Source organism: Rattus norvegicus, chromosome 7 (genome assembly GCF_036323735.1).
Source record: "Rattus norvegicus strain BN/NHsdMcwi chromosome 7, GRCr8, whole genome shotgun sequence".
In the NCBI taxonomy this organism is placed as follows: Eukaryota; Metazoa; Chordata; class Mammalia; order Rodentia; family Muridae; genus Rattus; species Rattus norvegicus.
In genome coordinates this window covers 115786936-115803590 of record NC_086025.1, presented here as the reverse complement: position 1 = coordinate 115803590, position 16655 = coordinate 115786936, and the positions used below count along the sequence as shown (strand labels likewise).

Here is a 16655-nt window from a genome sequence, read left to right as displayed (position 1 = left end):
GTGATCTGAGCACGTTGTCTCCCTAATCCCCTTTCTGACCAGGATCCCTAGTGAATGGTGGTATGGCATGTGTGGTGTGCCCAGCAGTATCCAAAACAGGTATCATTTGTTAGAAGGCTCAGAAGTCATCTTTCTGTTCTCCTTATGGCTGCCTACCCTGACCACAGGCCTCAGGCATGAGGAGGAAAGTATCTTACCTATCTCCATAAGGAAGACTGCTGCCAGGAGAGATTGACCTAACAAGAAACAGAGGGTAAATAAGGGACAGAAGCCAGCATGTGACAAGAACCTGGCCCAACTTAGTGGCCCTGAAAGAACCAGAGTTGGGGGGCAATCTAAAGCCAGTGGGAAAGTTCCACCTCAAACCTCTAAGCACAAAGATCCTTCCCTTCCAGGGAGTAGTTAGTTCTCGAAGCGCCTGCAAACCAAACTGTCAAACAAAGCTACCTGTGACTCCCAACTGACCTCCCCTTGCATCCCAACTGTCCCACCTGGAATGTCCAGAATGGACCACTGATCACGAGTCAGCTTGGAGGTCACTTTGCCCCATGAATAATACCCTGTGTAGTAACTAATTGTTTGATTTCTGCCCCAATTATTGGCAAGGTATATAACTTCGTGTCAGAGTCTGCTCAGGGTTATCTCCCCTTGAAGTGGGAGGACCCTGACATGTCAGAATTAAACTCCTCTTGCTATTGCATCGATCAGTGTCTCCGTGAGTCTCATTCAAGAGGTCCTAGAAGAGGTCCAATCAGGATCTCACAGTCCCCCAAGATTCTCAGACCATTTCTGTTTCCTCACACTGAGTCTGAGAAATCCCATGCTGTGCGTCTTGCTGCCTGACCAACTGGATGACCACAGATGTGCACTGAAGATGGCACATGCTCCAGCTGCCCTACCACACTGGGCCTCACTCACCCACAGGGACTAGGGCTTCCCTCTCCCCTGGCCCTTCCTCTGCCGTAGGAGCTCTACCTGCCTTCCCCCCACTGCCCTTCCCTTGCCTATAGGTGCTCCACCCTCTTTTCCTCAAGGCAGGAGACATCCTCCCACTGCACACACCCAGAAAAGCCACGGACTGGATGGCAGTCGCCCCTCATGCCCCTCCGACAAAGAGCTCCATTAAGGTCTAGAAGGTCTCATTCCTCTCTAAGGCAATGTTCTCAAGTTCCCTCGGCTCTGCATGGGTAGCATACCAGATGATTGTTCCACAGGCAATGATCAGACCATCCGTCTTGAAGCAGGGGTCCACTGGACATCTGCCTACCATGCTCAGCCCAACAGAATCACAATGCTCAGCTCTGGAAAGAAGTGAACCTCACTGGCCCCTCCCTACACTTGACCAAACAAAACACAGGATTGGCCCTGGAGGCAGAGGACAAAGGACAACCCTGGCTCTCCTTTATAAGGGGACAGGCTCCAAGATTGGGACTCCCTGATCCTAGGTGCTGTATTGAGTGTTGGCCAGTGGTCTTTGGTAGCCTGGGCAGCAGCGGGGCAGACATGGAGCTGCTGGCTGGGACTGGCCTGTGGCCCATGGCCATATTCACAGTCATCTTCATATTACTGGTGGACCTGATGCACCGGCGCCAGCGCTGGACTTCTCGCTACCCTCCAGGCCCTGTGCCGTGGCCTGTGCTGGGCAACCTGCTGCAGGTGGACCTCTGTAACATGCCATACAGCATGTACAAGGTGAGGGATTTAGTGGTGGATGGTGACCGAGGTTATGTTGTCAAAAGTGGCACATAGTGGGGGTTGAGGCACAGGTTAGATGGGGACCTGTGTACCCACAAGAAAACAGCTTTAGCAAGTTTTGGTTGGAAGCCAATAGGACTTTCTAGGGCAAAAGGTTTTGGGGGCAAAGTCCAGGAGGTGAAGCAGGATGTGACAGCAGCATTCAAGTCTTGTTGAAGAAGGCAGCAGGCATGGAGTTCCCAAGTCCCTTATGATCCTGTCAAAGACAATGTCTTAGTGTGGTGCAAGGTCTACTATAGCATTTCAGTCAGGGCACCAGTCGGAGGGGGCTGTGGCTGCCTGAGTCTTTTGCTACTATGTACTCTCTGGCCTCACTGCCCATCTTGGGGTCCCAGAATTTCTTTACGTGTGCGGACGTGCTAAGGTGTCCCAGGACAGTTTTCCAACTCTGCCAGGGTCTTGGCTGGGGTGTCCCATCTACTGTGATTTCTTTGTTGCAATTAAAAGATAAGAGGCCACAGTGGTAGGCATCCTCAGGCTGGGAATGGAGCCCAGTGAAGAGAATTTTCCCAGGATATATGAGAACATGTTCAATTACACGCAACACACACACACACACACACACACACACACACACATGCACACCATACATACACACACATACATACAGACACACATACACATACAGATACACACACACACACAGACGTGCACACAAACATGCTCACACACACATATAGGCACTGGAACCTGCATGTGCACACTGAAAACCTTCCCCATGTTTGCAGAGTGAGTCTGGTTCTATGATCTGTGAGGACCTCCACTTCCTATGTGCTCTGTCCCTCTACTTCAGCTTCAAAACCGCTATGGTGACGTGTTCAGCCTACAGATGGGTTGGAAGCCAGTGGTGGTGATCAATGGACTGAAGGCAGTGCAGGAACTGCTGGTGACCTGTGGAGAGGACACTGCTGACCGCCCTGAAATGCCCATCTTTCAACATATAGGCTATGGGCACAAAGCTAAAGGCAAAAGGCTGTGTGGGGGCAGAGATGGAATCAGGGCCAGAAAGGGGGGCAGTGAGCAGAGGAGTCTGGAGTTAAGCAAACCAAGAAAAAGTCCCTGGAATCCATTATGGAGCCTCGTTAGCATGCCGGAGGGTGGGAAAGCTGTGTTTGGGGGGAAGGGTGAGCTTATGGGGGACACTGATTTCCGAAGAGCAGAGAAATGAAGGGTGGAGAGGGCAGCACAGCCAGGTGTCCTTGGTCACACACAGATGTGTCTGCAGGTGTGGTGCTTGCACCTTACGGGCCTGAGTGGCGAGAGCAGAGGCGATTCTCTGTGTCCACCCTGCGCAACTTCGGTGTGGGCAAGAAATCCCTGGAGCAGTGGGTGACAGACGAGGCCAGCCACCTCTGTGATGCCCTCACCGCTGAGGCAGGTGGGTGATGGTGTGGACTGCAAGTGGGGATAGGGAAACGGGAACAGTATCTTGACTTTTTCTTGCATCTCCACTCCCCAGGGCGGCCCCTCGATCCTTACACCCTCCTGAACAAGGCTGTGTGCAATGTAATTGCATCTCTCATTTATGCCCGCCGCTTCGACTATGGAGACCCTGATTTCATCAAGGTGCTAAAAATATTGAAAGAAAGCATGGGAGAGCAAACTGGCTTGTTTCCTGAGGTAGGAGAACAAGGGCGGCCTTCTGTGCTGTCCATCTTCCCAGAGGAGGCTGTAGGCAGGGGATTTGGAAAGGAGACATCTAGAAGTGCAAACCACAGGATTAGAATCCTGGAACTTGGCAAGCCTGCAGCAATGCGGGAGGGATGCAGGGAGGACGTAAACCAAGGTCAGGGCTCCTAGAAGGTGAGAACCTGGTCCCTTTGCACACATGGAAGCCACTAACAACTGTGGGCTTTTCCAAATATCCTTTTTGATACCACGGGCTACTAGAGAATGAAGGCTAGGACTAAGGAGGAGTCAGGTGATGGGTGGGAACAAATAGGTCCTGAGTCCACCATGGGGGAGGCTGGAAACGGAGCCTGGCTGAGATCAGCACTAAGCCCATGTATGCAGGGGCCAGAGAGATGGTCTGAGGGTGAAGGTGCTTGCCAGGCAAGCATGACGCTTGTGCTTCCTTGCTGGGAGCCATGTATAAGGTGAGAACAGACTCCGGATGTTTATCCCGGACTCAACATCTTGGTTGTGGCAACAGCACTCCTCACAACATGTATACACAAACACACATTGACACGACGATGATTATTATTAATAGAAATCTTATTTACTCAAGTCATTAAATTAAAGGCAGCACTTTCTATGGTTGTCACAGGTTTTGAACATGTTCCCAGTTCTCCTGCGCATCCCAGGGTTAGCTGACAAAGTCTTCCCTGGGCAAAAGACATTTCTCACCATGGTGGATAACCTGGTGACTGAGCACAAGAAGACTTGGGACCCTGACCAGCCACCTCGAGACCTGACTGATGCCTTTCTGGCTGAGATAGAGAAGGTGAGAGACTATGGACTATGTGTCCATGCTGTTGTCGATAACCCAGTGACACTCAAGTGTCACCACCTGGAGTCATCAGGATGGTATCATGGTGGCTGTCCACTCCCTGCACTGAGTCTATTGCCTCATTCTGGCCCAGGCCAAGGGGAACCCTGAGAGTAGTTTCAATGATGCAAATCTACGTCTGGTGGTCAATGACCTGTTTGGTGCTGGGATGGTGACTACTTCTATCACTCTAACCTGGGCCCTGCTGCTCATGATCCTGCATCCGGATGTGCAGTGTAAGCCTGGCCGGGGAAGGGAAGAAAGGAGGGGGAGGGGAGGGCACACTCTTTCAGCTTACTTGGGACACTTGTGGCTCCCACCACTGGTTTGACCCAGACTCCAGCAAGGATGGTGGCCACCTTACTCCCATGGATCCAGTCTTATCATAGAGGTAGTGGAGGGAAAGGGGAACCCTCTGCTGTTCGTTAACTGAGCGGATGCTGTCCTTCCAGGCCGAGTACAACAGGAAATCGATGAGGTCATAGGGCAGGTGCGGCATCCAGAGATGGCAGACCAGGCCCACATGCCGTTCACCAATGCTGTCATCCATGAGGTGCAGCGCTTTGCAGACATTGTCCCAATGAATTTGCCACACAAGACTTCTCGTGACATTGAAGTGCAGGGCTTCCTTATCCCTAAGGTAAGCCTGGGTCCCCCCAGTGTCTAAGTCAGTGTTGCCAGCTACCCAGTGGCCTGAGCTGCTCAGGTAAGAAGAACTGGACTTTACACAACCCAATCCTCAACTCCACAGAACCAACTTCCCCTGGGAAGTATGGGAGGAGAAACAAGAGCGACAGCTGTACACTGGAAGCCACAGCTAGAAGGGCAAGCAAGGGAAAATATGACAGAGTGGTTATAACAGCCACGACCCACAAAGACATGTGACACCGTGTATACATCTGTCACTTGTCACATATCCCTGTCATAGCATTAATGAGAGCTGAGAAGCTACTAGGTCTGGGTTTACAAGAAAGGATCCAGTGTGTAAGGTAGAAGTGCCTGTGAACATGGTGACTACAGTCTAGGAAGTCACACCCTGTCCATGTCCAAACCATGTGCCTTCTGCCAGGGGACAACCCTCATCCCCAACCTGTCCTCAGTGCTGAAGGATGAGACTGTCTGGGAGAAGCCCCTCCGATTCCACCCTGAACACTTCCTGGATGCCCAGGGCAACTTTGTGAAGCATGAGGCCTTCATGCCATTCTCAGCAGGTACCTCTGGGGGGGCTGACTCCCTGTCTATTCCCAGGGTGGCTGGGAGGGTGGAGCTCCAATCAAGCCCCAGACTGACTGAGCTCCTGTCCCACCACAGGCCGCAGAGCATGCCTGGGGGAGCCCCTGGCCCGCATGGAGCTCTTCCTCTTCTTCACCTGCCTCCTGCAACGCTTCAGCTTCTCCGTGCCCACTGGACAGCCCCGGCCCAGCGACTATGGTGTCTTTGCCTTTCTCCTTAGCCCTTCCCCCTACCAGCTCTGTGCATTCAAACGTTAGAAGGAAAGAAATTCTAGTCCAGCCTCTACCTTAGTGTCATACACAGATTAAAACAGTTCTGTGGCTGCCACTTCTCTTCTCATTCAAAATCTCATCCCCGTCTGTGTTCAGTCCTCAGAGAAAGGTCTGGACCACACCTTGGCCTTCTCTGGATCCTTCCTTTGGGGACAACTTGAGTGTTATGAGAAATGGGTAACATCCGTTTAGTACAGAGTCATAGCCTCCAGTTTCAGTACTTGAGAACCCGAGACTAGAGTTTGGCAAGTTTGGGGCTAGCCTGGGGTATAAAGCAAGGTTTAGGACTGCTAGCATACACATCATAAAAAGACACTGTTTCATGAACACAAGTAAAGGCAGGAGCATAAAGGAAAAACTAAGCAAGAAAGAACAGAGAGCAGAGGAGCAAGAGAACAGGGGTGCTGGAAAGAAAAGGAAGAAAGGAAGGAAGACACTGATGTTCAGGATTGACTCCGACCATGTGCCATCCATAAAGATCCTTCCGGGGTAATGGGGTTGGTGACACACTGCAGGCAGAGGCCAGGTCTCCATGGGTCTCAAGGACAGATATAACAGGCTTCCACTAAGACTCAGCACTGCTCCTGTCTGCAGACATGACATGGTGGTCCCCAAGACCCTGTGGTGCCATGAGTGCCTGGAAAGGCTCCCAGGGACAGGAAGGCTGCTGTCCTCACAGTGGTGACTGCAGAGAAATAACAGAAGAAAAGCAGCAGCAGGCAAAGTGACAGCAGAGCTCAGGGTGTCTGGCACACTCACAGCTGTCTGTCAGATGTGTCAGAGGGTTGGACTCCCAGTCACCAGTGTGACTCAGGCTGAGGACACATCCCACAGGGGACTTCAGTGAGCCTCACTGTCCAGGGGCTTGGTGGGTGCCACAGAGATGAGCACCCCATGGCTACCCCGTCTCCACAAGCTCTAAGTCACACTCAGGTAACCAGGGGTCCACTTGCCCAAACCCTTGTTGCGGGTGTAAATGGTGCCACACAGCCCTCAGCCCCAGCTGTGCAGAGACACTGCTGTCAGCGTGTCAGGGCTCTCAGGCAAGGTCTCCCTCAGCCTGACAGGACTCAGGCCCTTGTCCTGGAATGTGCAGACAGAGCTCCCCCAGCTGAGGTTGTTCTGCGGCCCTGGCCACACTCCCTGCCACACCAGGCAGGTTGACGCGTTCATCTGAGCGTCGTTTTGTTTTATTTCAGTCAGGCATCACTAATATTCACCAGTGTTACCATTGGATTTCCTGTGGTGTTGGGGATCGACCCCAGGGCCTTCTGTACTCTCAGTCAGAACACTCAAGTGCACCATACCCAAGAGTGTATTTGTGTGTGTGCTCATGTGTGTATTATGTAGGCATGCGTGGCATAGGTACATGTGTGTGTGGGCGTGTGTGTGTATGTGTTGGGTAAGTTTGTGTCCATTGCCATGTGTATATGCTATGAATCCATGCATGTATACATATGTCTGTGTGTGCATGTGTGAATATGCATGTGTCCATATGCGTATTGTACCTGTGTGATCAAGAGTCTGTCTCTGTGTGACAGTATCTGTATGTGCATGAGTTATGTATGTGTGTCCATCTCTGTTTATAGTGTTTCGGCATGTGTCTCTGTGTGGGTGTATCTGTGTGTGTTCATGTACGTATATATGTTTCTGTCTGTGTGTGCCAACATATGTGCCTGTATGTTTGGTGTGTGTGTGTATGTATGTGTGTGTATATATATGTCTGCATGCACATGCGCACACACGCACACAAATACACACACACACACACACACACACACACACACACACACAATGATGCTACGGCCTGTGCACCTACGTGAGGACACCAGAAGTCAATGTCACGTGTCTTCCAATGCGCCCTTCACATTTACTATTTGAGAACATGAAGTTCATCCTTTCAGGTAGACTGGCTGGCCAAGGAGTTCCCAGGATGCACCAGTCCCTGCCCCCAGTGCCGTGGTTACTCTCACACAGCATCATACCAAGGTGTGCATAGGTGCTAGGATCTGAACTCAGGCCTTTGTGCCTCCCCAGCGAGCCCTCAACTCCCTGGAACATGTCTGCACCCCCCTGACCGCTGCCCCCTGGATGTGGTGTCAGAAGCAGCTTTGCTGGAGCACGCGCCGTGGCTCCTTACTGTCCTTACTTAGATCGACTGTTCCTTTGGAGGTTTTTCTCCTTCCTTTTTTCTGCGTGTTTTGGATCATCTTTACTGCTTTCCGGAACCGCTCTACAATCTGACATCCCCCCAATAGAACCAAGAGGGTGCACGCTCCACAGCCCTGCCCAGTAGCCACACTACAGATGTCACCATTTTTCCAGGTTCTAGGGTCCCAGTCCATCATCCAGGGATGCTGTGGGTAGTGAAGGTCAGTCCTATGGGCTGAGCTGTCTCTCAGTAGCCACAAGAGGGCAGAGAATGCAGGCCTGGCACAAAGGAGGAACAGGCAGGGTTTGAGGAGCCCTTTCCCCTGCTCCTGCATGGCCCTGCCTTGGCATCTGATTAACCTTGAATGGGAAAGAAGCCATCTTGTGCCTGCCCATGGGGCTGAGACCCAAATAAATGGACAGGCAGCCTTCAACGCCTGGCCTTAAAAGTGCTATATACAAACGCTTTACCATTGGGCTACATCATTGACGCAAACAGCCATGGGGCCCTTCTCCTCTCTGCTTTTGAAGGAATTGTATGGGTGTAGGGACTCTTATTATTTATTTGTTTTGTTTTGTTGTTTGTTTGTTTGTTTTTTTTGAGACAGAATTTTGTTGTGTAGCCATGGCTGTTTTAGAACTCACTCTGTAGACCAAGCCAGCCTCAAACTCAGATCTGTGTACCTATGCCTCCTGAGTGCTGGAATTAAAGACACACACCACCACCCTCTGGCTAAATAAATGGTTTCCTGTATGATGTATTTTTACTATTCCTTTGCTCCCCCAACTCCTCCCACATCATCCACCGAGGGGTCCTCTTCTTAACGTCCTTGTGAACTGTCATAAGCACGCATGCATACACACGCACACACACACACCGCCTGCTGTCTCTGCTTGTGCCAGTCCTATCAGCAGGACACAAACTAGAGTCCTCTGGGAAGAGAGATGCAAGATTGAGAAGATGCCCCCAGCAGTCTGGCCTGTGGTGCATTCATTTTCTTGGTTGATGGGTGCTCTGGGAGGGCACAGTGTCCTGTGGGTGACCACCATGGGTGGGCAGGGAGTCAGGAATGATATAAGAAACAAGACTGACCAGCGATCATCCAGGAGTCCTCCCTGGTCTCTGCATTGGTTGCTGCCTTAGGTGGCAGTCTCTGTCTCCCCTAAGGGATGGCATTATAAACTCTAAGCTGAAACAAACCCTTTCCTCCCACGGTTCTGTGGGATCCCAGCAATAGAAACACAAAGACGCCAGTCCGGATCCAGTCTGGTTGTTTCTTCTTCTGGCTTTTCTGTGCATGTGTTTTTCTGGGCCTATGGGTTGAACCCAGGGTTGGGAGCATGCTAGTCACACCGTTAACCTTTTGGATGGGCAGGAGACTTGATGGTCCATTTTGTGGTTATTGTGTTATACTGTTTGCGTTCACCTCAAGTTGTCCGATTTCTTTTGCAGTTACCTTACCTCTCTCCATGTGGAAGACTGTTGCCAGGAGAGACTAACCCACCATGAAACAGAGGGCGAATAAGACTCAGAGGCCAGCATGTAACATCCTGGACCAACTTAGGGACTCCTCAAGATTCTTAGACCATTTCTAAGCTCCCTCTCACTGGATCTGAGAAATCCCATGTTGTGTGTCTTGCTGCCTGACCAACTGGATGACCACAGATGTGTACTGAACGTGGCACATGCTCCAGCTGCCCTGCCACACTGGGCCTCACTCACCCACAGGGACTAGGGCTTCCCTCTCCCCTGGCCCTTCCCGAGCCATAGGAGCTCTACCTGCCTTCCCCCACTGCCTTTCCCTCGCCTATATGTGCTCCACCCTCTTTTCCTCAAGGCAGGAGACATCCTCCCACTGCACACACACCCAGAAAAGCCACGGACTGGATGGCAGTCACCCCTCATGTCCTGCCGACCAAGAGCTCCATTAAGGTCTAGAAGGTCTCATTCCTCTCTAAGGCAATGTTCTCAAGCTCCCTCGGCTCTGCATGGGTAGCATACCAGACGATTGTTCCACAGGCAATGATCAGACCATCCATTTTGAAGCAGGGGTCCACTGGACATCTGCCTACCGTGCTCAGCCCAACAGAATCACAATGCTCAGCTCTGGTAGGAACTGAACGTCACCGACCCCTCCCTACACTTGGCCAAACAAAACACAAGATTGGCACTGGAGGCAGAGGACAAAGGACAACCCCGGAACTCCTTTATAAGTGGACAGGCTCCAAGCTGGGGACTTCCTGATTCTAGGTGCTGTGTTAAGTGTTGGTCATTTGTCTTTGGGAGCCTGGGCAGCAGCAAGGCAGCCATGGAGCTGCTGAATGGGACTGGCCTGTGGTCCATGGCCATATTCACAGTCATCTTCATATTACTGGTGGACCTGATGCACCGGCGCCATCGCTGGACTTCTCGCTACCCTCCAGGCCCTGTGCCGTGGCCTGTGCTGGGCAACCTGCTGCAGGTGGACCTCAGTAACATGCCATACAGCCTCTACAAGGTGAGGGACTTAGTGGTGGTGATGCCTGGGGTTATTGTGTCCAAAGTGGCAAATAGTGGGGGTTGAGCCACAAGTCAGGCAGGGATCCGGGTCCCCAAGAGGGGGGAGGCTTAGCAATGTTTTTGTGGCAGCCACTGGAAATTTCTAGGGCAAAGTCTCAGGGGGTCAAAATCCAGGAGGTGAAGGGGGATGAGACAGCAGTGTTCAGTCTATTTGGACAGGACAGCAGCCATAGAGGTCCCAGTTCCCTTAGGATCCTTTCAGAGAGGAGGTGCTGTGAGGTCTACTACACCGTGCCAGTCAGGACTCTGAGCAGAGAGAGGGCGTGTGCCTGCCTGAATCTCTTGGTACTCTGTGTTCTATGGTCTCCCTGTCCATCTCAGTGAACCAGAGTTTCTTCATGTGGGCAGAGAGGCTAAGATGTCCCAGAATATTTTTCTTGCTCTGGCAAGGTCACAGCTGGGGTGTCCCATCTACTGTGATTCCTTTGCTGCACTTAAAAGGTAAGAGGCCACAGTGGTAGGCATCCTCAGGCTGGGGATGAAACTCACTGAAGAACATTTTTCCAGGATATATGAGGACCAAGGTATGACGATAAGCAATATATACACACAAATGTACATGTATAAACACACACAGACACACACTCATACACACGGACACACATACACACACATACTCACGGACACACACACGTACACACACATTCACATTCACATATACAAACATGCATGGGTAAATGTACACAAAACACGCACACACACATACATTCACGTTCGCATATACAAACACAAAACAGAGAGACAGAGAGAGAGACAAAGAGAGAGAGAGAGAGAGAGAGAGAGAGAGAGAGAGAGAGAGAGAGAGAGTGCACACTCACACTTTGACAATGTTGTACTGAGCCTGGTTCTATGATCTGTCAGGACCTCCCCTTCCTATGTGCTCTGTCCCTCTACTTCAGCTTCAACACCGCTATGGTGACGTGTTCAGCCTGCAGAAGGGTTGGAAGCCCATGGTCATTGTCAACAGACTGAAAGCGGTGCAGGAAGTGCTGGTGACTCATGGAGAGGACACTGCTGACCGCCCTCCAGTGCCCATCTTTAAGTGCCTGGGTGTGAAGCCCAGATCCCAAGGTGAAAGGCCATGGGGAGGGTGGAGATCGTTTCAGAGATATGGCAAGGAGCAGAGGAAGCATGGGCATCAGTGTGGGTGGGAATGTGATACTCAAGGAAAAGTCACTGAAGCCCAGGACGACAGCCCAGAAGGCATGTGCTGGCCTGGGTTAGCTCATGGCCAGGACGGACCAGAGAAGAGAACTGGGGAGAGCAGGAGGCAGAGTAGCTCGGCATCCTTGGTCACACACAGATGTGTTTGCAGGTGTGATCCTTGCATCTTACGGGCCTGAGTGGCGAGAGCAGAGGCGATTCTCTGTGTCCACCCTGCGCACCTTCGGCATGGGCAAGAAATCCCTGGAGGAGTGGGTGACCAAGGAGGCCGGCCACCTCTGTGATGCCTTCACTGCCCAGGCTGGTGGGTGATGGGTGAGGAATGCAGGTGTGCACAGGGAGATATGGGCAGTCCATTGATTTGCTTGTATCTCCACTCCATCTCCACTCCCAGGGCAGTCCATCAATCCCAAGGCCATGCTGAACAAAGCCTTGTGTAATGTGATCGCATCCCTCATTTTTGCCCGTCGCTTTGAATATGAAGACCCTTACCTCATCAGGATGGTGAAACTAGTGGAAGAGAGTTTGACAGAAGTCTCTGGTTTCATTCCTGAGGTGAGAGATTCAGGGCAGCCTACAGAGCCACTTGTGTGCGGTCCTTCTTCGCTGGGAGAAGCTGTGTGCCAAGGCTGTGGGAGAGGCCTTCTGGGAGTGAACTACAGGAGGACAGGCCTGTTGACAACTGTTGGATGACAGGAGTGGAGAAGTGAATCAAGATCAGGAATTCCAGAAAGGGAGAGACATGGGCCCTCTTTGTGCCTGAGAGACGGAAAGTCAGCGCTTGTCCCTGGGGTAGAATAGTCCTTCTATTCAGCTGGGGCTGTGAGAGCCTGTAGGTGGCGCTTGCAAATTTAACAGTTGAGGAGGAGGCAGGTGATGGGTGGGAACAAACAGGCTCTGGGAAGGAGGCTGACACCTGAGCCTGGTCCAGGTGAGTACCCAGCATCCCTAGCACCGAGGGGCCAACCAAATGGTGAGTGGGGAAGGATCCGGGCAAGCAAGCCTGCCACCCGAGTTTGATGTCAGGGACCCAGGTAGGATAGAGACAGTGGACTCTACACATTGTCCCATCACTTGTTCCCACACACCGAGGCACAGGAGCCCCATACACGATCATGATTCACTAATAACTGATTTTGTGAAGAGGAAGCTCTGAGACTTCCCTCTGTGTCTCTCAAAGGTTCTTAACACGTTCCCAGCACTGCTGCGCATCCCAGGGCTGGCTGACAAGGTCTTCCAAGGTCAGAAGACCTTCATGGCCTTACTGGATAACCTGCTGGCTGAGAACAGGACCACCTGGGACCCTGCCCAGCCACCCCGAAATCTGACTGATGCCTTCCTGGCTGAGGTGGAGAAGGTGATTGGCAGCCCAAGGAAATGGAGCCAGGGGCCAGGGGCTGAGGCCCTGTGAGCTGTGAGGCCAGAGGGATGGGGTCTTGTGTATCACCAAGTGTCTCAGCCCCTGGGCTGCCCTGGGGACATTGGGAGGCCATGTTGGGACTTCCTCTCCCTACTGAGCCCATCCTTTCTGCCTGGCCAGGCCAAGGGGAATCCTGAGAGCAGCTTTAATGATGAGAACCTACGCATGGTGGTAGTTGACCTGTTCACTGCAGGGATGGTGACCACCGCCACCACACTGACCTGGGCCCTACTGCTCATGATTCTATACCCGGATGTGCAGCGTGAGCCTGGCTGGGGCTGGGAGGGAGGTAGAGGCACACTCTCCAGATGACTTGAGACCCTTGTGGCTCTCAGAGCTAACTTAACCCAAACTCCAGTGCTGCTCACTGGTATCTTTCTCTCATGGACTCAGCCCTTAGCATGGTTGTAAGACATGGAAGTCCCCAGTGGCTGTTTCACTGAGGAGATGCTGTCCCTCCAGGCAGAGTCCAACAAGAGATTGATGAGGTCATAGGGCAGGTGCGGTGTCCAGAGATGACAGACCAGGCCCACATGCCCTACACCAATGCTGTCATCCATGAGGTACAGCGCTTTGGGGACATTGCTCCATTGAATTTGCCACGCATCACGAGTTGTGACATTGAAGTGCAGGACTTCGTCATCCCCAAGGTAGGCATGAACCTGTCACAATTCCATCAAGACCCACTATCAAACAAGGACAGGAGAGCTCAAGACCACTGCATCCTATTCCTAATGTGCTCACAAGAACCAGAGTGCATGCAGGCTGCAGCCATGGAGTCTTCAAACAAAGAGAATTGTCAAACGAAAATGTCCAAAGTACACGCGGAGTGCTGCACACAGGGATAATGGCCAGGGTGACCACCCATGGTAGTTCTGTTACAGGGTCCTCGAAGGTGCTGGGAGGCTCTGTGGTTGAGGTTGAATGAGGGAACCCAGTGTGTGCAGGAAAGAAGTTATGCGTGTGATCCTGGGCACCAGGGTCTCGGCAGTGCCACCCCTGTCCATCTTCATGCCCTGTGCCTTCTGCCAGGGGACGACCCTCATCATCAACCTGTCGTCCGTGCTGAAGGATGAGACCGTCTGGGAGAAGCCCCACCGCTTCCATCCAGAACACTTCCTGGATGCCCAGGGCAACTTTGTGAAGCATGAGGCCTTCATGCCATTCTCAGCAGGTACCTCTGGGGGGCCTGACTCCCTGTCGATTCCCAGGGTGACAGGGAGGGTGGAGCTCCAATCAGGCCCCAGACTGAGCCCCTGTCCCACCCACAGGCCGCAGAGCATGCCTTGGGGAGCCCCTGGCCCGCATGGAGCTCTTCCTCTTCTTCACCTGCCTCCTGCAGCGCTTCAGCTTCTCCGTGCCCGTCGGACAGCCCCGGCCCAGCACCCATGGCTTCTTTGCTTTTCCAGTTGCCCCCTTGCCCTACCAGCTCTGTGCTGTGGTACGGGAGCAAGGACTCTAATTCCAGTCCAGCTCTACAGGGCAAGCTGAGCCACGTTTAATAAACCAGTCTTTTGGCTGCTGCTGTTTTCTTCTTCACCCCAGCCCTGTCTCTGCTGGGTCCTCACACCACCGTCTCCAACCAACCTTTGCCACCGGCCTCATTCCTCTCTAGAGACAACGTGAGTGCTGTGCCGTGTGCTAAGCCTGGTCCATGGGCACAGGCTGCAGGTTCAGCACTCAAGAGCCCAAATCAGGAGGATCATGTATGTGGAGCTTTCCTGGGATATACAGCAAGGCCTAGGTCAGCCTGGGCTATACAACACGGACAGCCTGGTGAAACGAAACCAGAGCTTTGAAGAGGAAGTGCAAAGAAGACAGACAGGAAGGAGGGAGGGAGAAAGGGAGAAGCAAGGAAGAAAATGAAAATGTAGGCTGTGTTCAGGAGTAACAACTTACCCTGTGTTACCCACCACGGCCTGCCATTGGTGACCAGGGTGGTGACAGACTGCAGGCAGAGGTCAGGTCTCCATGGGTCTCAAGGACAGATATAACAGGCTTCCACTAAGACTCAGCACTGCTCCTGTCTGCAGACATGACATGGTGGTCCCCAAGACCCTGTGGTGCCATGAGTGCCTGGAAAGGCTCCCAGGGACAGGAAGGCTGCTGTCCTCACAGTGGTGACTGCAGAGAAATAACAGAAGAAAAGCAGCAGCAGGCAAAGTGACAGCAGAGCTCAGGGTGTCTGGCACACTCACAGCTGTCTGTCAGATATATCAGAGGGTTGGACTCCCAGTCACCAGTGTGACTCAGGCTGAGGACACATCCCACAGGGGACCTCAGTGAGCCTCACTGTCCAGGGGCTTGGTGGGTACCACAGAGATGGAGCACCCACATGGCTCCCCCGACTCCACAAGCTCCAAGTCACACTCAGGTAACCAGGGGTCCACTTGCCCAAACTCTTGTTGCAGGTGTAAATGGTGCCACACGGCCCTCAGCCCCAGCTGTGCAGAGACACTGCTGTCAGCGTGTCCTGGCTCTCAGGCAAGGTCTCCCTCAGCCTGACAGGACTCAGGCCCTTGTCCTGGAATGTACAGACAGAGCTCCCCCAGCTGAGGTTGCTCTGCGGCCCTGGCCACACTCCCTGCCACACCAGGCCGGTTGATGTGTTCGTCTGAGCGTCGTTTTGTTTTATTTCAGTCAGGCATCTTTAATATTCACCAGCGTTACCAGTGGATTTCCTGTGGTGTTGGGGATCGATCTCAGGGCCTTCTGTACTCTCAGTCAGAACACTCAAGTGCACCATACCCAAGAGTATATTTGTGTGTGTGTTAGTATGTGTATTATGTAGGCATATATGTGTGGCATCGGTACGTTTGTGTATGGGCATGTGTGTGTGTGTGTTTGTGTGTGTGTCTGTGTGTTATGTAAGTTTGTGTGCATTGGCATGTGTATATGCTATGAATCCATGCATGTATACATATGTCTATTTGTGCATGTGTGAATATCCATGTGTCCATATGCATATTGTATCTGTGTGATCTAGTGTCTGTCTCTGTGTGTGAGAGTATCTGTATGTGCATGTGTTATGTGTGTGTGTCCATCTCTGTATGTGTTTCTGCATGTGTCTCTGTGTGAGTATATCTATGTGTGTCCATGTATGTATATATGTGTTTATCTGTGTGTGCCAGTGTGTGCCTGCATGTTTGGTGTGTGTGTGTATGTATGTGAGTGTGTGTTTGTGTGTGTATGTCTGCATACGAATGCGCACTCATGCACACACACACACACACACACACACACACACACACACGGATGCTACGGCTGTGCACCTATGAGAAGCCATGAGAAGTCAATGTCACGAGTCTTCCAATGTGCCCTGAACACAACAAGAAGTCACAAAACCAAACTCCATGGATCCTTTGTTGGCGTGGGGCTGCCTCTCATTACTGCACCATGTCTCAAAATGTCCGCCTCAACTCAGGTGAGGAGTTTTAAAGCTCTAAAAACCAATGCACATCTGCCTCGATTCCTGCAGATTGTTGGGATGCTGGCCATTCGTTTATAGAGTGACGCTTGTCCCTTCCTGGTCAGGTTAAGTCTGGGAACTGATGCAGTACTTTTCCATCCCTTTCCTTTCATTTCTGTCTTGTAACGATTCTCTCATTG

At 52.1% G+C, this 16655-nt stretch overlaps 2 protein-coding genes across 2 annotated transcripts; both read left to right on the top strand.

Annotated features, from left to right (window-relative positions):
* Window positions 1-1448: 1448 nt before the first annotated feature.
* On the top strand, window positions 1449-5806 carry Cyp2d3 (cytochrome P450, family 2, subfamily d, polypeptide 3). The gene is made up of 9 exons (NM_173093.1): window positions 1449-1692; window positions 2549-2720; window positions 2981-3133; window positions 3215-3375; window positions 4025-4201; window positions 4341-4482; window positions 4699-4886; window positions 5316-5457; window positions 5558-5806. Exons 1-9 carry the CDS (start codon window positions 1504-1506, stop codon window positions 5734-5736), a joined length of 1503 nt encoding a protein of 500 aa, NP_775116.1. The 5' UTR covers window positions 1449-1503; the 3' UTR covers window positions 5737-5806.
* Window positions 5807-10160: 4354 nt separating this feature from the next.
* Window positions 10161-14565, top strand: Cyp2d1 (cytochrome P450, family 2, subfamily d, polypeptide 1). The gene is made up of 9 exons (NM_153313.2): window positions 10161-10400; window positions 11362-11533; window positions 11778-11930; window positions 12021-12181; window positions 12807-12983; window positions 13167-13308; window positions 13509-13696; window positions 14079-14220; window positions 14318-14565. Exons 1-9 carry the CDS (start codon window positions 10212-10214, stop codon window positions 14506-14508), a joined length of 1515 nt encoding a protein of 504 aa, NP_695225.1. The 5' UTR covers window positions 10161-10211; the 3' UTR covers window positions 14509-14565.
* The last annotated feature ends 2090 nt before the right edge of the window (window positions 14566-16655 follow it).

Excerpts from the sequence above, each read along its gene's own strand:
- Cyp2d3 (NM_173093.1), top strand. The coding sequence starts at position 1,504 with ATGGAGCTGCTGGCTGGGACTGGCCTGTGGCCCATGGCCATATTCACA. Across the intron at positions 1,693-2,548 it reads TGCCATACAGCATGTACAAG|CTTCAAAACCGCTATGGTGA; the intron begins GTGAGGGATTTA and ends CCTCTACTTCAG. Across the intron at positions 3,134-3,214 it reads TGCCCTCACCGCTGAGGCAG|GGCGGCCCCTCGATCCTTAC; the intron begins GTGGGTGATGGT and ends TCCACTCCCCAG.
- Cyp2d1 (NM_153313.2), top strand. The coding sequence starts at position 10,212 with ATGGAGCTGCTGAATGGGACTGGCCTGTGGTCCATGGCCATATTCACA. Across the intron at positions 12,182-12,806 it reads TCTCTGGTTTCATTCCTGAG|GTTCTTAACACGTTCCCAGC; the intron begins GTGAGAGATTCA and ends TGTCTCTCAAAG. Across the intron at positions 14,221-14,317 it reads CTTCATGCCATTCTCAGCAG|GCCGCAGAGCATGCCTTGGG; the intron begins GTACCTCTGGGG and ends TCCCACCCACAG.